Here is a 24,750-nt window from a genome sequence, read left to right on the forward strand (position 1 = left end):
TAGCTCTGAAACCTTGCCCTGCACACTTCCCTCACAGCACCCCAGATATCCCCAAGGCCACATCTACTGTATGCCTCCTTTCTCTTTTTCTCAGGTAGATTTGCACCTTTGTATAATAGAAATTACTCCTTAATGTCCATTTCTTCAATGACAGATTATAAAAGTTCCTAGTTGGGTAATTTGATGTACCTCTTGGTCACCACCGTCTTCTCTTGTCATTCTTGGTACAAATTGGGCACTCAGTAATAGTTTATTTCATGAATGAATGAACAAACCTTGTTGGTTTCCCTCAGCATGCATGAGATCTTATAATGAGAGGTGGGGTAATAAAAGAATCAACACTGATTGGCTATTTCCTTAATGTTGTTTTTGTACTAATTTTGCTACATAAGTGGTAACTATGTGGTAATTTCATTACTTCCTTCCTTTGGTTATATAAGTTCTATAGGACAAAATGCTCCTTGAGAATGTTACAAATAAGGCTAAAGACCTAATGGATTATTACCCGAATCCAAGACCTAAAGAAACCATTGCTAACTTGTGGGTATGTATTATCTACATTTCTTACTGTGCGTCACAGACTAATAGGCAACATGTAGGTTTTGGTTTTTGTACTTTAACACAATCTGTCCATATGTACTACTGGGAACAGTGGTGTCTTGCAGCCAACTTGTGCTACTCACAAGAGCTGACTGTGGACATCCCATCTCCTTTAGTAACTTCATATCAGTAGCTTTAAATTGGCCATGGTGAGGCTGTGTGTGCCAGGAAATCAGCAAACACTGCAAATCAGGTCTGTCTGGGGGGAGCCAGTTGTTAAACATGTCCTAGCCTGCCACTGTTTGGGGACTTTTACAAGTGAGGATGATTCTGTAACCATTTCTGTCCATGCTTCTTTGTGAAAACATGTGAAGAGTTTCTCTAAGGCAGATACCAAGCAGCCACATTGCTGAAGTAGTCATGGGATAGGCAGATTTTTTTTTTTTTTTTTTTAAAGACTTCCAAAATGTACTTCAAAGTGTCAGTTTCAACTTCCACTAGCAGTTTATAGAAATACTTATTTCTTCAACCCAGTCACGAAGGGTAAAAATGTAGTTTTTTTTTTTTTTTTTTTAGTTTACAAAGGAGGTTGACTATCTTCTCATGTTTATTGGCTATTTTTGTTTTCCCTTTCATGAATCTCCCATCTACAACTTTTGCTTCTTTTTCTTTGAATAATTTATGCCTTCATTATATAATTTTATTTCCTGTCTACTGCCAACCACATCTTTGATAATAATTTTTGGATATATCATGTAGAAAATATCTTCCCATAGTCTGTAGCTTGTCCTTTAAGTTTGTTTTAGGCTGTTTATGTCATACAGACATTTTAAACTTTGAAATTTGGTGTATTGAAGCTTTTTCCTATAAGCTTGTTTAAAATGGGCTTTCCTACTCATGTAAATATTCTTCCCAACCTCTCAATGCTGTAGCTAATATTCTGTTTTGCAGATGGAAGAACTGAGGTTCAGGGAGGTAAACTGGTGGGCCTGGGATCTGTGTTCAGGTCTCATTGGCTTGGATATCATGGTGTACTTGAGCCATGGCCCCAGGCTATTGTCAGGATGGCACCTAGGGGTCCGTCATGAGTGAATCTCCTCCCGAGGCTCTCACCTGACTTAGCATGCCTTGGATGTCCATTTTGCAATTGGACATGTTTCAAACTCACAGAAATCTCCTGCTGGAGTCTTGGGCAGGTCTTAAAATGGCACCAAGACAACTCTTTTCCCCACGTGTCTCACTTCTAGTCCATGAGCAATGCTTCCTTTGCCTCGACAAATTCTAAATATCTAAGCATATCCTGATGCATTAGCCTTCCTCTTGCTGCCTGGGATTGCCTTAGCTTTCTGAGGAGTGAAATATCCCTGTGCCTCTGGTCCCCAAACATGGGAATCTATACCAAGCTTTCTGAGTAGGCCTTCTATACGTGGATACAAGGAGGTGACAATTCTTTGATCTCCTGCATTGGAGATGGTGTAAACAGAGACTGCATAGCAAAAGCTCTCTCCAAACATCTGCATATGTCTTCTTTCCAAAATCCTTTCTTCCCCTTCTACCTAACACCATGTTCCTCCGTTAACCTGACCCAGGGGTCCAAGAGCCGTGGTTTTCACCCACTCCCTTGTAAGCTCTGCTTCTGAATCTGCTCCCTCACATTGGTTTGCAGAATCTGTTCTGGTATCTGTCCAACCACAATTTATATAAATGCCTATTTTCATCGTTATATAACAGGTCCTTCCCCATCTACAAATTAAGTGTTCTATATTTTCTTCTATTTTTATTTATTTTTTAACCTTTGTGGCACTAGAATGGAATGATTACTTAAGTGTTTTGTGGGTTTCATGTTTTTGTTTTTGTTTCTGTTTTTGTTTTTCTATAGTGTAAGTTCTATGAAGACAGGAACTCTGTTCTCTTCACTCCCATAACTCTAGCGCCTATTGTATCTCAGTTACTCAATACTTAAGTTTTGAGCCAATGGACAGATAGGTGGATGCAAAGATAAGCAGATGAATGAAGAATCTCACATCACTTCCACACTCCATTTTAGAAACCTTTTGCTTTTACCTAAATCTCATTCGAAAGCTTCACCTGAGCAAACATTCTGCAGTATTGATGGCTTTGGTTTAGAGCAATTCGGGTCAATATTGTTAAAGTGTAAGACACAATAAAAGTCATGACTCCTGGAAATTAATGCTCTTGTTTATCTCCCTTAAAGTAAGTGTACTTTGCTTAGCTTTCTGAAATATGTGCCAATGGCTGACCTGTATTTTCATGGATTGGTAGTAATGGCACTAATAAATTTCTCTTGACTGTCAGCCGAATACACTGGGCACTGTGCTAGATTTTTTGTTGATATTATTGTATACATCCTCATAACAATCTGTAGAGAAAGGTATCTCTGTCCCTACAGAAGGAACCTGGATCTCAGGGAGTTTAAAAATCAGTAGAGCCAAGGCCAGGCATGGTGGCTCATGCCTGTAATCCCAGCACTTTGGGAGGCCGAGGCGGGCATATAACCTGAGGTCAAGAGTTTGAGACCAGTCTGGCCAACATGGTGAAACCCTGTCTCTACTGAAAATACAAAAATTAGCCATGCATGGTGATGGGCGCCTGTAATTCCAGCCACTCAGGAGGCTGAGGCAGGAGAATCACTTGAACCCAGGAGGCAGAGGTTGTGGTGAGCCGAGATTGCACCACTGCACTCCAGTCTGGGGGAGAGAGTGAGACTCTGTCTCAAAAAAAAAAAAAAAAAATTAGTAGAGCCAATGTATGTTTTCCAGTGTGGTTTTTCATTTCATTTCATTGAGTGACACTTTGACTTCTCTGTATTTTTATTATTTTTTGTAGTGGTCAGATGAGAAGGAAATGCTTTGAAAATGGTTGAGTTAATGCCCTCATACTTTCATTCAAAATTAATACTATTTTTCTAAGTTCCACATTCAGCAAATATCTATTGAGCAGCTGGGTGCTATACAGTGTATTAGATCTGTTTGAGCCAAACAAACCTCCCTTCACAGAGGCCTTAGTCTATTACGAAAGGCAGTTACTATGTCAATAATCACACAAAGGTATTTCTGCACCAACTAATGTCACACCACTAAGAGGTATGTCTGACCATGTTAAGGAGATTAGGGAAGACTTTGCAGGGAGGAAGAGATGCCTGAACTGAGAGGTGAGGGGTGAGTTGAAGCCTCTGGGGTCCACAGGGAAGGGAAATGTCATTCCAAGCAGAGGGAACAGCATGGGCAAAGGTAGCTTGTGACCCGGGGAGCGCTGACAGGCCAGGGAGGCTGGAGAACAGTGAGCTGGAAGGGGTTGGATCCTGGAGTGATAAGGAGATGGAGGTGGGGGAGAAAGCAAAATTGGCTTTGAGAAATACATTAGGATTTTTTTTTTTTATCCTAAGTGGAGTGGAAAGATGCTGAAGGGTTTTGGGCATGTTGAAAAGATTCTTCTCAGATGTAACTGTGGAGAAAGTCTGCACAGGATTTGGGTTGAGCAGAAGGAAGGCCATTGGGCAGAGTGGTCCAGGAGCGAGGCAAGGAGAGCATGGACAAGGTTGTGGTAGGTGATTGAGAGGGAGATAATTGGAATTACTTGTTGAGGGATTACACATGGAAAGTGAGAGAAAAGGACTTATTAAAGGTGACCCTCAGATCTTTGCCTTATGCAAGAGGTTAGGTTATAGGGTCATTCACTAAAATATTTTTAAATTCTCTTTTTCTAGCAGTGATTAAAGTTTTTTTAAACAGATTTTATTTTTTAGAGCAGTTTATATTGACTGCAAAATTGAGGGGAAAGTCGAGAGATTTCCCATATACCACCCACACCCTATACACACACACACACATGTACAACCTCACCCATTATCAACATCTCCCATTAGAGTGGAACATTTGTTACAATTGATAAACCTCCATTGACACATCATTATCACCCAAGTCTCAAGTTTACATTAGGGTTCATTCTTAGTGTTGTACATTCTATGGGTTTGCACAAATATATAATGACACGTGTCTACCATTAGAGGATCATACAGAGCAGTTTCACTGCTCTAAAAATCCTCTGAGCTTTACCTGTTAATCCCTTCATCTGCCTTAACTCTGAAAAGCCACTATTTTTTTTTTTACTGTATCCATAGTTTTGTCTTTTTCAGAATGTCATATAGTTGGAATCATGAGTATTTAGCCCTTTAGATTGACTTACATCAATTTGTAGTAAGTATTTGCATTTTTTCTGTCTTTTTATGGCCCAATGACTCGTTTCTTTTTGGCTCTGAATAATATTCCATTGTATGAATGTACCACAGTTTATTTATCCAGTCACCTCCTGAAGGACATCTTGGTTGCTTCTAGGTTTTGGCAATTATGAATAAAACTGCTATGAACTTTGGGAGGCTGAGGTGGATGGGTCACAAGGTCAAGAGAGTGAGACCATCCTGGCCAATGTGATGAAGCCCTGTCTCTACTAAAAATACAAAAATTAGCTGGGTGTGGTGGCACGCGCCTGTAATCCCAGCTACTCAGGAGGCTGAGGCAGGAGAATCACTTGAACCCGGGAGGCAGAGGTTGCAGTGGACTGAGACCACACCACTGTGCTCTAACCTGGTGACAGAGTGAGATTCTGTCTCAAAAACAAGCAAACAAAAAACAAACTGCTATGAACTTTTGTGTGTGGGTTTTTACATAGACATGTGTCTTCATCTCCTTTGGGTAAATGCCAAGGAGTGCAGCTGCTGGATCATATGGTAAGAGGATGCATAGTTTTGTAAGAAATCACCAAACGATCTCCCAAAGTGTCTGTGCCCTTTTCCATTCCCACATGTCGTGAATGAGATTTCTTGTTATTGCACACCTTTGCCAGCATTTGGTGTTATCAGAGTTTTGAATTTTAGCCACCTAATAGGTGTGTAACAGTATCACAGTGTTTTAAATTTGCATTTCCCTGATGACACATGATGTGGAACAACTTTTCATATGCTTATTTGCCATTCCTGCATCTTCTTTGGCGTGGTGTCTGTTGAGATCTTTGACTCATGTTTTAATTGGGTTGTTTATTTTCCATTGTTAAGTTTTAAGATCTTTAAAATATACTGTAGATAACATTCCATTATCAAATATGCCTTTTGTAAACATTTTCTTCCAGCCTGTGGCTTGTCTTTCCATGTTCTTGGCAATGGTTTTTTTCTGAGCAGAAAATTTTAATTTTAATGAAATCTATCAGTTCTTTTTTTTTTTTTTTTTTTCCCAGGAACTGTGCCTTAGGTGTCATATCTAGAAACTCATTACCAGATCCAAGGAACTCTAAATATTTCTCCTGTATTATCTTCTGGGATGATAGATTACTTTTGAACATGTTAAATGTATGGTATCTTTGAAAATCTAAGCATAAAATTTGAAGTAGCCAATTTAACTTTTAGATCTTGAACTTAGAGGAAAAATCTGTTTTAGAGACATAATTTTCATTAAGTGTCTATGCCCCATATGCCATTTTATGTGTAGGACTTGGAAAATGCACAAAATAAACAGATTTTCTGCTCTCCTGTTGCTTACATTATGGTTGGAAAAAAAGATAATCAGCTGGGCACAATGGTGCATGCCTGTAGTTCCAGCTACTCAGGAGGCTGAGGTGGGAGGATCCTTTGAGCCCAGGAGGTTGAGCCTGCAGTGAGTCATTAATGTGCTACTGCACTCCAGCCTGAGCAGCAGAGTGAGACCCTGTCTCTAAAATAATTTAAACATTCTTTTAAAAAGAAGATAATCAGTGTAACACAAATAGTAATATGTACCATGAAATAAAATAAACTACCCTAAGGGGAATAGAAAGTGACATTGGAGTGGGGAAAGGCATGACAATTTACAGGGAGGTGGCCCTGATAAGGAGACAGAGAAAGACTATCAGAGGGTCAAGAGGAAAAATAGTGAAGCTTCATTTCACAATGGCCAAGGGAGGGTATTTCAATGGAGGAGGAGTTGACCAACATTGCGGAATGCTGCGGAGAATCCAAGTATAATGTGGACTAAAAATTTCCTCGAGCTTTTAGAAACATATAGGACACTATTTACCTCGGTAGGATTTTTTTTTTTTTTTTTTTTTTTTTTTTTGGCTGATGCTAAAGGGACAGAAACCAGATTTGGGATAGTGAAGAGTGAGTAGAGCAATGGAGAAATGGAAACAGCCAGTAGAGACATCCTTTAGGTAAGTTGGTTGCTACCCAACCAATGTATCTAGGAAGAGCTGTGAGATTTGACTTCTGTGTATATTTTATTTCTAATGAGAGAATGGTGAATACATTTCAACATCATTGGGAAGAATCTGGTTTAGGAGGAAATGCTGGATATGTAAAATAGGAAAAATAGTTGAAACACTCTAGTTGCAAGCAGACATGGAGGATCTCCAGGGACTATAGGAGTTTAATCAGCTTGAGCAATCCGCCTATTTTACAGCCTCCTACCTGGTTTTTTTTTTTTCCCGCTAAAATCCTGTGTGGAATGTAATCACCTAGTTGGGTGGAAGCAGCTCCCGACAGCCCTGGCAACTTATAGATAAACTTGAGTGAACTTTCCTGGATACCATACTAAAGCCTCCATCCCGGGAGGAGCTATAGCCTCGTTACCATAACATGCAACCTCTGTGCTTCTGTGCTGGCATGATGAATCACTGCATCTGCACCTCTGAGCCCCCTCCTCTGCATGCGATGATGCACCCTCTCCCTTTTCCACCACCCCATAAAACCCTCCTGTCACTTTCCCTTGGTGAGCTACTGCTTGGAGAATACTCCTAGTGCTCTCCTCCCTTGTGACAAGTGATGTAACTCCTATCGATCAAAACCTGCGCTCTTGTGGAGATTCGTCTGTTACTTGCCAGGCAAATGAACCCCATTCTTTTTTGGGTAACACAGTCATTAAAAGTTTGCTTTTTCCAAGCCCCGTGCCAAGTTCTGTGGCTGCTGGGATGAACCACAGCACTACTGAACTCTAAGGAACTCATACAGACATGCAAATAAACACCTGCACAATAACAAGAGATCCTGAGGAAGGCAGAGGAATGAATGTTTGGTCAAGGGGATAAGCTGCTCCCTGGGTTCAGCCCCCAGCAGCATACAAAGGGCCGGCTGATTGTGGCCCTGGAGCCTAAACAGCAAACTTGGTGGTTGCCTCTGCACCATAATGTTGATGGGAAGGTAAATGAGCCCAGGAGAACAAGCCATCTGGTAGTTGAATCTAAAGCTGCAGAAAGTGCTTCCAAGGATGTAGGCCTAGGTGTTCATTCATACTAGAGCCAATGGGCTTAAGCCTTGGCTGACACCCAATCAGGTGATACTACAACTTTCAGAGAGTGGATATAGCATTTTCTTGCACATAAGGAGTCAAGAGAGCCTCGGAAATAGTTTTGTGATGCCCTGGTAAGCATCAGGGCAGTTGGGGGTAACAGGGAGGGCCGTGGGTGTGGTGGGTAGATTCGGGATTCCACTGCTGGTCCTTGGTTAGATTCTCCATCTCTGAGGCCCCAGTTTCTATTTGTGAAATGGGTTTATGAAACTATATGACTTTCTTTTAGCTCCCAGTCCCTATATTGGTTGCATGAGTTTTCAGATATAAGAGTGAGTACTCAGCCTTCTTTTGGGGGTAAGCAAGTTACCCAGACTAACACTCAAGTGCTCATTTGGCAACTTTTTGAGCATCTATTTTATCTAAAGTAGTGATCCAGGTCACAGGGAAGAGACTCAAGTGATTTCCTAATGTCTATGCCCTTAAGTAGCTTACAGAACAACTGAGGATGAGAGGGAGTAGGTGGGTGGCAATAACATGACTCTAAGATGGGTAAAACAGGAGGTGGACTCTGTGAGACACAGGAAAGGTATAAAGCTAGACGAATAAACAGGGAAGATATGTGTTTTTAATAATAATGATGGGCATCTTTGTCTTATCTAATCTTTCATGATTACTTTATATATGAAGATAACTATTCTCGAAAGAATAAATGATTTGCAAGTGCATGGAAAGCCTGAACTTAAATAAAGATCAGTCTGAGTCAGAGCCTGTGCTGCTTATAAATTCATTAAATTCTGCCTTCTAGTTGGGAAGATCTTCATAGAAGAAGTAGCATTTAAGAGGTCACTGAGAAGAAGGCAGACTTTTGAGGTGAGGATGATGCTATCAATTCATTTAAAAAGACGAATTTTATACCTCTTATGTTAAGCGCCTTACTAGAATCCTAGAACACATTGGTGAGTTGTGTACTCTTCAGTCTTGGAGAAGCCTACAGTCTGGTTACAGAAAGACACAGAGAACTGCTGCTTGGAAGAACAAGTATTCTACAAGAGCTGGTGCAAAATGCTGCGGAAACAGACACGGGAGTAATTACTCTGCCTGTGGCATTGAGGGAAGAACTTCTGAGGAAAGGAAAAATATACAGAGTCTTTGTGAATGAGAAGAAGAAAGTCGAAAAAAGAATGTCAGAGGAAACAGAACTTTCAAAAAATATTTACGGATTGGTCATTTGGACAAGCAGTGTGATAGGACTTCTGAGAATTATCAGTAATTAACCAGGTCTAGTCAGAAAGAAGCTTAGATTTGGCATGGCGGAAGTCACCATGAGCCGGTATCCACCCTCCTTCTCCCCAAAAGTCAAGGAAGTAATTAAAACACTGAACAATATTGCTCATGTATAGTGAGCCACAGGCATTGATTTCTATCATCTCATTTGATACTCATGACAACCCTATGATTAGATATTATAGCTCCATTTTACAGAAAATGAAGTTTTTTTTTTTGTAAGAAAAAATCGTATTCTCTAGACTGGTCAACATGGCAAAACCCCATCTCTACTGAAAATACAAAAATTTAGCTGGATGTGGTGGCGGGCACCTATAGTCCCAGCTGCTTGGGAGGCTGAGGTAGGAGAATCGCTTGAACTGGGAGGTGGAATTTGCAGTGAGCCAAGATGGTGAAACTGCACTCCAGCCTGGGTGACAGAGCAAGACTCTGTCTCAAAAAAAAAAAAACAAAAAACAAAACCTCATGTTCTTGTAATAGGAAAAATTATGAGCCTCTCAGTTCTCCCGCAGTACCACAGTGGTCTAAAGCAGCACTGTCACATCCCTCAAGTCATCTTGCCCCATCTGTTTCATTGAGCAAACACATACTGCTTTTGAGGATGTAGGCCTAGGTATTCATTGATACAAGAGCCAGCTGGCTAAGCCTTGGCTGACACCCATGCAGATGACACTGTGACTTTCAGATGGTGGATATAGATTTTCTCAGACACGAGGGGTCAAAAGAGCCTTCTGAAAGTTGCAGTATCACCTGGCTGGGTATCAGCCAAGGCTTAGCCAGTTGGCTATAGTGTCAGTGAACACCTAGATCTACATCCTCAGCACTAACTTTTGCAGCTTAGATTCAACTACCAGATGACCTGTTCTCTTATGCTTATTTATTCTCACATCAACATCTTGGTGCAGAGGCAACCATGAAAGTTTGTTTAGGCACCAGGGGCACCATGGGCCAGCCCTCTGTACATTGCTGGGGGCTGAGTGCAAGGGGCATATACTTGCTGAGGGGTCAAAGGGCAAGATTCAACAGGTGACACTAATGAGGAAATCATAACATTTATTCAAGAGAAGAGAATAATATTGGGGATTCTTCAAAAGCAAGGAGCATCTTGTGTTTGCTGATCCAGCAAGGTCCCTGGAATTCTCAGTATTTTTGATCAATGGAGTATGTGTATTGGAGGGATGCATGGAAGAGATGGATGGCATCTTTTGCCGCTGAATGTTGTTGAGCAGTAAATGGGTATGATCCAGAGGTGAGAATATTCACACTAATCTGGGATAGGCAGAGAGAGCTTGCTGAAAGGGTGACAGTATGAAATGAGCTGGATCTTGCATCATTTCTCAAGGCCCTACTCCCTGAAGTGTCAGCACCAATAAGTGTGTGGTTACCATATACTCTGACTATGCCTGAGACTGGCCCAGTTGTTGACTGGAGTTAAGGGGCTTACATGCAGAAGTTCAGATCAAGAAATATTCCAGAACTTGGTTGAAATGTGTGGTTACAACCCTTCTGTTCTGCATTTGTTGTGTGGAGTTGAAAGTTAATTACTTGACCCAGCCAGGGCCAAGTCTGAGTCAAGGTGACCCATCAGAAACCAGGTCACCCATTGGGCTGAGACTCTGAGGTATGCAGGCAACTGGAAGAGTGCATGGGTATCAAGGACTAAGGAGGTTTGAGCTGGAGAGAGGGGAGCTCTCCCTGAAGGAATTTCCAAGTCCATGCACAGACAGACTGTGTATCTGCAGTATATGGCACAATGTATAAGCAGCAGAGAGAGAAGTTGAATAACAGAAGAAAAAAATATCAGCTGCAAGAGCCTCTGCTGTCCTGGAGGACAAGAACTCAGGTCACTCTGAGCTGCCACTGGAGTCTAGAAGGAGAATGAATGAGGTGAAAAGCTGTGAAGCTGAGAAGACAAAACTCGAGTTACAGAGACAAGTCTCAGCAGGACCTGTGCATGGCACGGGGATACCTTGCTCATTTTAACCAGGAGCAATATTCAGCCAGTGCATCTGGTATGAACAGTTGTTATAACAGGCACTGCCCTGAGCTTTTCAAGTCCTCTTTCCTGGATTACAATGGCCAGTTACCCTGGCCCCCATTGCAGACCCTCACCTTCTCTATCATCCATAGCTAAAGGATTTACACCAGGGCAGCCGATGACCTGCAGGCCCTGCTCATCGTCCTACCTGGCAGGCATTCTGACTGGGTGCTATCTGGGTTCACCAGTTTTGAATATACTGCCCTACTCCAGACTGCAAGTGCAACCCTGGTGTGTGGATGTGTGCCCTAATAGACAGAGGGGAGGGGACCAAGAGAGGAAAGGGGAGACAGTCCAGGTGAGAATGTGCTGTGACGGGGACAACTCATTCAATGCTTGGGTTGGTGGGGGCCTCAGACCTTGGAGGGAGTTGGAGGGACTGAGGCTATGATCTCTTTCTGGACTGGCTGGGCTTAGCTTAGCCCCTGGAGTGGGCAGGCCCTGCTGGAGGGATCTGCCATCTCTGTGGAAGACAAAGGCAGAGCAACCACCTGTCCTCCCCTAATCAGCAGTGACTCTGGGGCTCCCTGCTATTTTTTGTAGTCACAACTCCCCCCTATATTCTGTGACCTCCAACTAAGGCCAAGGTCACTGTGGGTTAGCAAACAGCTCTGTGCTCCTTGGCACATCCTGGAGACCATGATTGGGTGGGGACACTGCAGCTCTGACAAATATTTGATTAGCTGCAATTGCAGCTATACTTAGTTCTCCTTGGGAAGCATATGGGGAGGCAGATGGTTCAGGAAAGCCTGAATCACATCAACAAGGCTCTTTGCCTCCCATTTGTTGAGTCTCCTGAATGACTTATTAACAGGACGGGTTTCAGGATTTGACGGTGGGGCCTTGGCTATACCCTTCTCAGAAAGCCCCATGTTACACATTCTGGGCATCCTTTGTGCCAGCCTTTCGCAAGGGAACCTGGATCGATGTGGACTCTGGGTCATCATGAGGACATAGCGGGAAATAGAGACAGCCTCAGTGAGCTAGCTGCTCCATCCGAGATTCAGTTCACCTCCACAAATGTTACTACACACCGCTGCCAAGTTGTCTGTGATCAGGCCACTTGGAGCTTCGGTCAGTCATGCATTCTATAAATATTTGCTGGGCCTGGAGACAGCACAAAGAATCAGCTCTGTGTTCGGTCCTCACTATGGCTGCAGCTCCTACACTCATCATTTAGGGCCAATTAACCACAGTAAAGACTTTAGATTTCATTCTAAGTGCAAGGAGGGGATAAAGGCATCTGGTTTATATTTTATTTATTATTTTTTTTTAGAGACCAACTCTCACTGTATCACCTAGGCCACAGTGTGGTGGCAAGATCATGGCTCACTGCAGCCTTGAATTCCTGGGCTCAAGAGATCTTCCAACTTCAGCTTTCTGAGTAGTTAGGATTACAGGCACACACCACCATGCCCAGCTAATTTTATATATTCAGAAAAAAATTTGTAGAGACAGGGTCTCACTGTGTTATCCAGGCTGGTCTTGAACTCCCGGCCTCAAGTGATCCTCCCACCTTGGCCTCCTGAAGTGTTGGGATTGTAAGAATGAGCTATCGTGTCTGGCCAACATCTAGTTTATATTTTATATTAGTAGACAAATAGGTGGTAAGAGTAGAAGCAAAAAGTAAGGTTTTCAGTATGCAATATTGAGAGAAAATTTTTTAAAAGAGGTAGAAAGGATTTGATTTGTCAGAACCATGTTTTGGGTGTGAATCCATAGGATGTGCTAATGATTGGATAGAGGAGGTGAGTGGAAAAGAGGAATTAAATGACCAGGAAATATTTCATTAGTATGGGTAAGACAGGAGGAGGAACATATTTGGGAAATATAATCAAAGGTTTTGCACTGGACACATGAGGGTTCTGATCTTTATTTGACATCAAAGAAATCACATCAAGTGGTGAAGGATCAGGCCCACTCGGGAGAGAGATGGGGCTGGCATTGTACATTGGAGAGTGCTCACCTTGTAGGTGGCATAGAAAGCCTTGGAAATGATGCTAGGGAAGGAGCACAGCTAATAATGGAGAAAATAATTGGGACCATGACCTGGGGTTCTACAACACAGAGAGGTGGCAGGTGCAGGAGGAGCCTAGGAATCCAGAAGGGGCAGGAGCAAACGAGAGAGAAGCTGAAGAGCTACAAGAGCTGAAAGAGCAGGTGAGATGGGCATGAGGCATCATCTGGCTCCCCAGTGTAGTTGGATTGTTATTGTCATTTTTGCCTGTAAAAGAACTAAGGCCGGTGGAGTCAAAGTCTCACCCAGCATATCCCTGCTTACTAGCTGGGAGATGCTCCATGCTCCATGCTCCATGCTCCATTCAGGCAGTGCCCACTGCCCTGGGCAAAGCCTGCTTCCTTCATAGTGTCAAAAGGTAATTAAAGATTCCTTTGGTTGGAGGCAGTGGCTCACACCTGCAATCCCAACACTTTGGGAGGCCAAGGCGGGTGGATCACGAGGTCAGGAGTTTGAGACCAGCCTGACCAACATGGTGAAGCACTGTCTCTACTAAAGATACAAAATTTAGCCGGACATGGTGGCACGTACCTATAATCCCAGCTACTCAGGAGGCTGAGGCAGGAGAATCACTTGAACCCTGAAGGCAGAGATTGTAGTGAGCCAAGATCGTGCCACTGCACTCCAGCCTGGGCTACACAACGAGACTCCATCTGAAAACAAACAAACAAATAAACAAACAAACAAACAGATTATTTTCCACTTGTCACTTCCACTGAGACTTCTACTAATAGCTGGTAAAGTTCTATGCTGGATTATTTGTAAAAGCCATGTCAGCTCCACACTCCTATTGATCCAGCAGCATGTTTATTCCCTCCATTTGTCTGAGCCCCTATTACATGTTCCATCTTGTACCAGGTACTTTCATAGGTCATCTCGTAAAACCTTCACAACCCTGAAACAGTATTGCTCTTCCATCCCCAGTTCACAGATGAGGAAACCAAGGCTTACACGGGGCAAGTTCTTTGTTCATAGGTATACAGTGTATAAATGGCAGAGCTGAGAGTAAATCCATGTCTTTTAACTCACATCTATGTGCTTACACAAGCATGAGGTACAAGGCTATACGCTGGACTCTGTTATTGAAATCCAGACTGAAATACCTGAGACCACTCAGCAGTTACGACCAATCCAAGGAAATTCAATGGGTTTCTGTAGTGAGCAACTAGAGTGTACCAGAGGCAACACACTGGCCTTTTACTTTTGAGATTATGGTGCAATACACGTTATTAGGTAATAAGGTGTTATGAAGTGCTGGCCTTAGTGGGCTTATTCTAATAGTAAGTCACGATGGTTTGTAATTAAGTAATTAAGCCCAGTCAGTGTTGATGAGAGAATGCTTCCTGTTGAATCGCAGCAACAGCCTTTCTCATTTTCAGTAGGTTAAATGGTGCTTTTTAATGAGCTCTTTAGTTTAGTTGCCCTCCTACAAATAGGACTTTCTGCCAGAGCATGGTATGGGCTTTGTAAGTTGGGTTTTCTTGTAGAGTAGGCTAGGAGTCAGAAATTCTGGATATTAGAACAATCACAAACTAGAACTATAACAAACATTGGGTAACTTCCAAAAGTCATATCCCTCCATTTTTGCATTTATTAATAAATTGATTGATGGATTGATTTCCTAAATATTTGAGTGTTAGTGATATGCAAAGCCTTTGTTCTGTCATTCTCAGATTTTTTTAAACAATTAAACAGAAATTGATGGATGGTGCCTTTGAAGTGAGGAGAGATAAAAAGTTGGGAAATACTGTACTAAATATTGAATAATATTCCTTGTCATTGTTTTATCTTTACCAGTGACAGAATTATGTCTAACATATTGCCTGTGTGGTTGTTGAGTTAAATAATGAATGAATGAATAAACAAATTAAGGAGTGAAATTAAAAAAAAAACATTTAGAGTCACCATTGTACCATCTACTATATTTGACATTGAGGATGTTACAATCTCTATGATCATGAGTTTCCTCATGAATAAAATGAAAACTCATATACCCAAGGCTATACTCAGTGATGGAAGGAACATAAAGTATCTAGAATTTAGACCAGTAAATCTCAGGCTAGCTTTAATTGAGCAATTTGCAATTAACAAAACCATTTTGTATTTATTATATATTATAGAAAAGTGACTTTTCCAATCATATAATTTATAAATAACATCTTTGATCAAACTCAGTTTGTTTTACATAATTTGCCACCTCAATCAGAATTTTAAATTAGCCCTTATAATGCATTCTGACTAATGCAACGTGTGTGGAAAGATGAAACATTCATTTACACAAGGAGATGTCTGTGGAGTCGGACAACAATGGTAATATTCATTCCCTATTCCACAGGCACAAGTGTAAAACATAGATGTCCCAAAAGGAACCCTGTGAGTGTTCAGTGCTGAATCCCAATGTTTTGCCCAAGACCTAGTGCATAGCAGGTGATTAGTAAATATTCAATGAATGAATAAACACGTTTTATAGCAAAAACATACAAACATAATAATCCAAAATTATAGGTGAGGCATAAACTTATGTCCATGTGCATGAAAGCAAAATATTCAATACTCCGTGTGCCACAGGGTACTTTAAGTAGAAAACAAGAAAAATATTTTATATTCTTTGAGATAGAAATAAAAATGACAACCAAAATACAGCTCTTTATTGATGTGTCACCAATTTGATATGCTTCAAAAATTGAAGGTACGAGCAGAATTGCATCTCTTCAGATATTTCAAGTAAGTGCTTGTATATCTCAATGCCCTGTTAGCAGAAATGCCACTTCCTTTTCCCATGTCACATCATCCAAGAAGCCCTAGGCTGACTCAATGAAGTGTGATCCTTTTCCGAATGCTAGTTTAGGATAGAAATGAATCTCATCAGTCCCTTGCTGCTGGGGCATCTCATTGGCACACAGGGTATCTATTGAAGCATAGGTATTTAGAATTCGGAGGAAGCTTGAGGGTCTTCAATGGTGAACGCTTTGCTGCTCCAGTTATCTGCACAGGCCACTAGGGCCTTCACCCTGAGCTCCCAGGTTATAACTCATTAGAGACTGCTATGATTTAAACGTTTGTCCCCTCCAAAATGTGTGTTGAAACTTTAGTTGCCATTGTAACAGTTTTGAGGTGAGATCCATTAAGAGGTGTTTGGGCCATGAAGGCTTTACGCTACTGGGTGGGATTACTGCCTTTATAAAAGGACAAGTTCAGCTCACTTTTGTCTCTTGGCCTTTCTGCCTTTTGCAATGGGATGATGCAGAAATAAGGCCTTTGCCAGATGCAAGCACCTTGATATTGGACTTCCCAGCCTCCAGAACTGTGAGCCAATTAAATTTTGTGCACTGTGAATTATGTAGTCTGTGCTATTGTCTTATTGAAACACACAATGAACTAAAATATTGCTTTTGACAACACAATCTTTGTTTCAGGTTAGGTAGGTCCTCATCTTTTCAGCTCACAATGTAGCCAAACCAACCTTCTACCCATGAAGCCCTGAGCATTTCTGAACATCCAGAGTCATCATCCTGGGCCCCAGCTTTTCTTAAGATAGCCTCATTTCTGGGAACAGGTTGTACTTGTGTGATTGACATTAGTATCACCTTGGTTGGGAAGCATCTGTCACAGTCCAACAGTATCCCTGATTTTCAACCTCAAGAAAAGTCATCAAGACCATAGTTACCTCTCTCCCAGGAGTTCCTAGTTTCTTATCCATATTTTTCTACTTGCCCTCCAGTGATGGGCTCTCCAGGAAAGTAGCAACCTTGGGGGAGTCTCAAGAGGTCATATATTGGACCTTCCTACCCTGGCATTGAAGGCTTGATGACCCTATGAGCTAGGCAGCACATACTCGACTACAGGAAATTATTCTGGTCCTTCTCTGGAACAACAATAAATACCTTTTTCAAAGTGGCTTTCTCTTCTGCCTATTCCTTACAATCATTGGGAAAAAAATAAAGTTTGGCTTCAGGGTGACTTTCTGTTCTTCATGTTCCTAGAAAGGGTCAGAAAATTCACCCCACCTAAAGAGTCTTAATCGTTGTCATCTTTAGTCTTTGAGAAAATCTGTTTGGATTTTGATAATTTTTCAGTTAAAAACATACTTCTCTACTCACCATTTTACCTAAGCTTCACATTCATTATGGATATTAAGTAAGGCAAGATTCTTATCTCATTGGAGCTCGGATTCCATAGTCCTGCCCAAGGTCACACAGCCAGAAAGTGGGGACAAGTCTAGAACTTATATTTCCCTTACTAAAGGAGCATTTTCTAAACCATATGAAAACCAACATTGTGACTTTGAGGAACCCATAGTCTAATGGGGCTTTTCCACTTCTGTTGGCTCTAATATGTTGGAAGATTCTCTATGAGTATATCCTGAATTTAAAGGAATTTAACTGAGTATATCCTGAGTTTAAAGCTGGCTTCAGGCCTGGGGTATTGAAGGGGTGGTTTTCTGGAGTTTGGGCACAGAAATGATTCTTTGGGAATCTCCTACATGCAGGCAGAGCCATGGCTATGTTCTTGGAATGGGATTGAGGTTTAGTCCACAAGTAAATGGTCCCTGCGGGTGCTGTTGGTTTGAGCATTGAGCATAGAGTCCCTGTCAGAAGAATAACACCTGTATTTTATACTCCACACTGACAGATCCCTCTAGGACTGCTGGGAGCTCTCAGCTGAAGGAATGTCATCATTTAAAGTTTAAACATTTAGAGGTGTATAGATATATAAAGTGTTAATATCATTCATTTTGTGGGGGGAGAAGAAGAAACTACAGCACCTAAAAGTCTTTTTTTCTCTTGCCCTCTGGCCTGAAATTCTGTGTTAAGATGTTTGGAATGTATTCTTTGTGCAGCTGAGACCTGAAGAGCTCTTACCTCCCCTGCTGTATTCTCTTTTCTCTGCTCCCTTCCTGTTTTTCCTTCACACTCCCTTTCCTTCTTCCACCCATTTTCTTTTCATCTCTTTTTTTCCCCTTAAAGTCTCAACTCTTTTTATGCATGGTACCAAGGCTGACATACACAAAAGAAGGCAGATATGTAGGAAGACACTCTAGTCTACACCTTCTCACTGGACCACTTGAATAGAAATCTTGTTGCCTAAAAATACATAAAAATACTCTAGAATGAAAAGTGGCTATTTAACCCATAGCCAGGAAAGGCTGCCATCCCAAAGTGTGAGTTAGTCTTTAAGGGTGGAGAGAGTATGTACTTTGGTTGTCTCTGGGTGCTGATTTCACCGGGAAGGAGGAGAGAGGATAGTGGGCTGGGTATCCGGATGTGGATTGTTGGTGAAGAAGGGAGAATCCCAATGGGAATGAAGCAGGGAGTGTTGTCCCAGTGATCTCCATCCCAGGGAAGTTATCTTGTGATTGGTGAGCCTTCCCTTGTTAAAAAGACACCTGTTCTATGCGATGCCCTATTTAATAGCGGTGAGGAGTTGACCCAGAAAGTCTCCTAAGGTATGAAAACTGCCTTATCCCAGGCTTAATGGGGCACCTCAGGATTTGGTGATTTTCAGTAAATACCCATTAAGCCCTGTGGTCTGTTTGCCAATCTGCTCAAATTCAGAGGCGCTTAATCTTCCATAAAAAATGTGGCCAATGACAATTTATTCAACAGAAAGTACTCAGAACTTTCTCTGCAAACACAATTAAAAAGTCATCATACTGTATATTGTATGCCCAGCGCGTGCCTGGTCTTAGGAGCTTGATCTATTTTATCCTCTGTGTCCACAGTGATCCCAGGAGGTCAGTGTGGCTGTGTCCATTTCTCACATGGAAAGCTGCTGTTCCAAGAGGTGATGTCACTTGTCCAAGACAGCAAGTGATTGAACTGTTTTGCTGGCTGTCCCTCCTGGTAGCAGACAGCTCAGGGCTGCTCTGACCTTCTGGGTGTTTACCCCATCCATCCGCTGCCATGCTGTCATTCTGGCTTATAGATCAGCGGGCCTTGACAGTGATATAGAAAGAGCTAGTGTAGCAAATAAAAACAGAGAGGCATCTGCACACATGAATCATTTTTATTTAATAGCCCCATCAATTTGAATACAGCAGGTCTAAATAGAACTGCATTAGGCCAGTAATTTTATTGCTTTCATGACAAAGTGCAACTTAGAGCAGGCATATCTGAGCAGCCTTGGAAACAACCTGACATTTTACATATTTTATATTCCTTGCTCTGAAGCTACAAGGTAGGTGTTGGTTTAGATGTGATTGTGCATTGGGAGGTGACTGTGATCCTGTGTCCCTGTTTCCAAAAAACTCTTTGACTCATCCAGAGACAGTGTACAAGATACTTAAGATTTTTCTTTGCTAGTTGGGCTGTTTTCTATTTTTTTCTTGGCTCCCATTTCAGTCAAACTATTTAATTCTTTCAGTACTGTTTTATAGAGTCCCCACCCTTTGCTAGGAAATAGATGCATTTTATTCATTCACCGGAGACTTCATTTTCTCTCTTATTAAAGAGGTAGATATGAGGATGAATCTACACAATGCTTCATTATATAGCAATTCTCCAGCAAAGTCTGCTAACAAAATGCCATAAACTGGATGCCTTATTGACCACAGAAATTTATTTTTCACAGTTCTAGAGGCTAGAAGTTTGAGATCAGGATGCCAGCATGGTCAGGTTCTGGTGAGGGCCCTTTTCCAGGTTTGCAGATTGATGACGTCTCTCATTGTATCCTTGCATGGTGGGAAAGGTGAGGGGAACAGATCTCTGGCCTCTTTTTATAAGGACATTAATCTCATATATGAGAGCTCTACTCTTATGATGTGATTACCTCCCAAAGGCTGTACCTCCAAATATAATCACATTGGTGATTAGATTTGAACATATGCATCTTGGGGAGACATAAACATTCACAACAAGTACATATTTAGGCACCTGCCTCTGCTTTGAGGCTTTGTCTCTTTGTCTGGTGTAAAATTTACCTTGTGGGTTTGTTATGATAATTAAGGAAAGTAACCACAATTGAAAAGCACTTTAGAACTTGTAAAATGCCATATAGTTGTTCCCTGTTATAAATAGGTAATCAATAGGTAATCATTGCCTTATATAAATATTAGTATTATTTACTTTAGAATATGTATATAAACATATGTTTGTGTGTATATGTGTGTGTGTGTGTATATATATATATATACACACACACACGTATATCCAAGTGAATAGTTTATGTGTTAAGTAATTTGGAGGAGTTCATCCATTTGTTTCCCCACAATAACCCTGGACAGTGTTGTTTATTTTAGAATATATATATATATATATATATATATATATATATATATTTTTTTTTTTTTTTTTTTTACATGTATCTCCAACTGTGTAGTTTGTGTGTTAAGTAATTTGGAGGAGTTCATCCATTTGTTTCCTCACAATAACCCTGGGCAGTGTTATTTATTTTAGAATATATATTATATATATATTTTTACATGTATCTCCAACTGTGTAGTTTGTGTGTTAAGTAATTTGGAGGAGTTCACCCATTTGTTCCCCCAAATAACCCTGGACAGTGGATGCGTTGGCTAGATTTGTCTTCTTGAAATATAACTCAACTTTGAAGTACTGTTTAGGGATATGGTATATCTAGAATGCATTGGAGGATACAGAGCTAAACCAATTCCTTTAAAACTTGATATACAGTAGGATTATACAGTAGGATTAGCACATTTTCCTAAAACTCAAGACAGAGTGTTCTCATGACATGCATGATGTGCAAGCAGCACCTTTGAGAAGGGAGAGATTCTATGGGCACTAGGAAGTCCTTGTAGAAGGAAGGGTGTTTTCTATCTTTTAGCCCCTGTTCTTTTCCTCATTGTTTCTGGGAGAGGAGGTTTATGGAATGCTTCACAGAGGAGGGGACAGGTGAACAGGTGAGAAGTTGAGCAGGCACTGCATAGCAGCCCAGGAGCACTGCCCACGGCATGAGTGACTTAGCCAAGATCTTATTGCTTGTAAGGAATGGAACAAGGTTTTCCTGAGATACCAGCCCAACTCAATGAACAGAAATATTCATATGGTAAGGTCTCATTAACAGTGATTTTAAGCTTTGGAAATTGGAAGGCCGCTTGGGGCCATTAGTCTCCTTGAGCAGGAAAGACACCTGACAGGGCTGCAGGTAAAGGACAGTATTGGAGTTCATGGGTCCAACTGATTCTTGTTTTGCAGAGAGCAGCAGCCTGCATTCAGCCTGTGTCCATGACAGCACCGTGCACAGCCGAGTCTTTCAGATCTTATACCGGAATGAAGAGGTGCCCATAAATGATGCTGTGGTCTTCCGAGTTCATTTGCTCTTAGGTGGTGAAAGGGTAAGTCATGAATCTACCACCAGCCACAAGTGGCTGTTCCCTCTTGTGGCTGTTCCCTCTCATGGCTGTTCTCTCTCATTGCTGGTAAATGGTGAAAGAAGAAGGTATGGATTTACTCTGAAATCTGACAGAGATTAGTGCTTTTAGTGCACTCATGCACTTATTTATGTATGTGTTGTTTTACTCATTTTTTTAATTCATATATTTGCTTGTTCCATGTAGTCTCAAGTGCAGACAGTCTCCATTGACTCATTTACTGGGTCTCTTCTTCCCCCCTCATTTGCCCATTTGCGCATCTGTTCAGGCCCTCTGTCAATGAGTCAATCAGCAGGTGGTTTTGAGTAACTGTTTTTTTGCAGTGCTCAATGTGGGACCCTTGGATAAGGGACAGAACCGGAGAAGGCAGCAGGAACTCTACCTTGAAAGGGTTGATAATTTAGCAGGAAAACAGATATATAAGCAAACACTTTGGTAGGTGATGTGAGCAATGATCTCTGTGGAGATGACAAAGCTGGTGTTCATCAAGGCTTACACAAAAGAGCTGGCTTCAGATGCACATGCTGAATTCACCAGAGAAAGAAAGAGGAAGGGCATTGAATGAAGGGGAAACAGCATCACTGCAAGCCCAGAGGCCTTGGGGAGCTTGCTTTATTAGTTGGGAACTTGACTGAAATTTTCCTGTTCATCAGATTAACACATTTCAAAGGAATATCTGAAGCTCAAACTTTTGATCTGCCTCCCCTAGCCTCACTGAAGTGTACCTGTTGCCACATTTGAGCTGATTTTTTCCTGCTAGAATATATTGAGAATTATTTGAAAGAGTATTCCTGTTTTAGGAAGGTCTAATTAGAGCCCCCACTGCTTGCATTCCTCATGTGGTATGCATAACAGCTCCTATTGGACATCTGTTATCTTTCTCCTCTCAGGCTTCTTGGCTTTTTGTCCACATCTTTTGTTATCTAGGTAGTGTTATCTATCTAGCCTCTTCGTGGCTAAAATTGAAAAGCGTCACTCATTCTTTATTCATTAACCCATCTATCCTTTCAAAAATTTATCGAGCACTCACTAAGCACCTACTATGTGCTGAAGGTAAAATAGTGAACATGAAATATCCCTGGCATTTTGGGCTTATATTCTAATATTAGATCAATATATCACAATGTAATTAAATAAACCAATCATGCATATTCTATTACTGAGCCTTCTCATTGCTACATACTGAGCTCCCTAGTCTCTGAGACACACTCATGAGGGAGATAAGAGTATTGGAGTTTGCACCCTCACTGGAGGCCCCATGAAGCTACAACTGTACCCAAAGTGGAAGATACCTCATGATGGTCCTGCTGTGCAAGACTGGCTGTTGCCTCATGACAGATACTCAGATATTGAGAATGTCAAGAACTCAGCACAACTTTCAACACAACCTTCACCCAAGGTGATTATTCCCTGGAGGACAAGTGACAGACAGGAGAGGCTCCCAGAGAAGCCAGTGCAGAATTGCGGAGACCCAACTGTGGAGGAAGATTCAGGCATGCCATGAGCTCAGGGAGATGTCGGCTCTGGAGGACAGCACAGTAAGGACAAAGAGCCTGAGGTGGGAATGACGTTGAGGTGCTTCAGGAAAAGCACTAAGGCTGAGGTGACTTGCACAGACAGGGAGGGCAAAGGAGCAGAAGACGAAGATGGAGCAGGGAGGCCCAGCATTGTGGGCCATGATAGGGAAATTAGGGCTTATTCTTGGGCAATAGAAATCCACTGATTTTGTTAGAATGGTGCAATGGCACAATTTTTATTTTAGAATTTTGTCATCCCTCTCCCAGTCTGCAAGCTCCACAGGACTGGATCTCTCTTTGTATCCTGAGTGCCCCAGTAGCCATAGGACTGCACTGTGGATACCTGACATGGAGTGGATGACTTAATTGTTGAATGAATGAATTTAACTTATATTCCCTTCTTTTTAGGCCCTTTGCAAACTATTCTTTCCAAACAGAGATAAGCATCCACCATGCGCCCTGTTTGATGGCCCTTGGCTCCCTGTATCATGCCCAGACCACAGTTGCCTGCTTCAATACCTCAAGGAACATACACCTCACTCACTGGAGCCTTCAGTTAACCTGACCCTGTCTCCCTTATGCCATCACAGTGACTGCAAATACTTGATCTGTAATCAAAATTTAAAAGAACAAATGAAGCTCCTGTTAGCCATGCTGGCTAGCTTTTGACTACTTGACCATTTCCCCTCTCTGCTCCCCCACCTGCTTTGTGCCCCAAGAGACTGGCTGCAAGAACTGCGCAGTCATGTCTTTACCTTTTAGTTTCCATTGAGTTCAGCCTATGAGAGCTTCTGCAGGTGGCTACGAGGAGAATGGGCCCAGAGCGTTCATTCCCCAGGCTCCTTCCCTGCAGGGTCCTGGAGGGTTGGCTGTGTCCAGTGGCGTGCTAGAGCATGCTTATATCAGCTTTTGATAGCCACAGGTACAGACTTCTTTCCAACTCCTTATTTAGCGACTTCACATTCATAGCTCGAAGTCAATTGTGATGAAAACATTTACACAGGAGAAACTGCCAATGCTACAAATCAGTGTTTTTTATTTTTCTTCAGAGAGCCAGTTGTTAAACCTTTACCAGCATACCACTTGCTCTGTCCTTCTTCCAAAGGCCCCAGCTCCAGCCAGGGAGACACACTCCATGTAGCTTTCTCTCCAGTTCTGATAGCCACTGTCTCTGCTTGACTCTTCATGCCTACGGTGATAAGGAGGTCCTGTAGTTACTAATCTTGAGGAACTGAGCCATTGTTAGTTGCTTTTTTTTTTTTTTTTTGAGACGGAGTCTCACACTGTCACTCAAGTGGGGTGCAGTGGTGTGATCTCGGCTCACTGCAACCTCTGCCTCCAGGATTCAAGCAATTCTCCTGTCTCAGCCTCCTGAGTAGGTGGGATTACAGCTGCCCACCACCACGCCTGGCTTTTTTTTTTTTTTTTTTTTTTTTTTGTAGTTTTAGTAGAGGCAGGGTTTCACTATGTTGGCCGGGCTGGTCTTAAACTCCTGACCTTGTGATCCACCTGCCTCAGCCTCCCAAAGTGCTGGGATTACAGGGGTGAGCCACTGCGCCCAACTGTTAGTTGCTTTTTCTAAATCTTCCACACACTTTATAAATCATCCCTTTAATAAACTGTACCTAGAGTCCTCATTTTGAGTGTATCCTCTAATTCCTTCCTGGACTCAAGTTGATACCTTTAGTTTAGGAAACAAGACCATTAGGTTGCCTAGAGTGGTCATAAACTCCCAGTTAAACAGACTG

At 41.9% G+C, this 24,750-nt stretch overlaps 1 protein-coding gene across 4 annotated transcripts in view; it reads left to right on the top strand.

The window, feature by feature from the left end:
* FAM135B (family with sequence similarity 135 member B) overlaps positions 1 to 24,750 on the top strand; it is a 366,985-nt gene that overhangs the window by 203,973 nt on the left and 138,262 nt on the right. For all 4 annotated transcript variants that reach the window (XM_030937787.1, XM_030937788.1, XM_010364503.1 and 1 more), the window contains one exon: positions 21,310 to 21,449. In XM_030937787.1, the coding sequence (XP_030793647.1) occupies positions 21,310 to 21,449 (140 nt within the window). The remainder of the gene's footprint in view (positions 1 to 21,309; positions 21,450 to 24,750) is intronic.

Source organism: Rhinopithecus roxellana, chromosome 9 (assembly GCF_007565055.1).
Source record: "Rhinopithecus roxellana isolate Shanxi Qingling chromosome 9, ASM756505v1, whole genome shotgun sequence".
NCBI lineage: Eukaryota > Metazoa > Chordata > Mammalia > Primates > Cercopithecidae > Rhinopithecus > Rhinopithecus roxellana.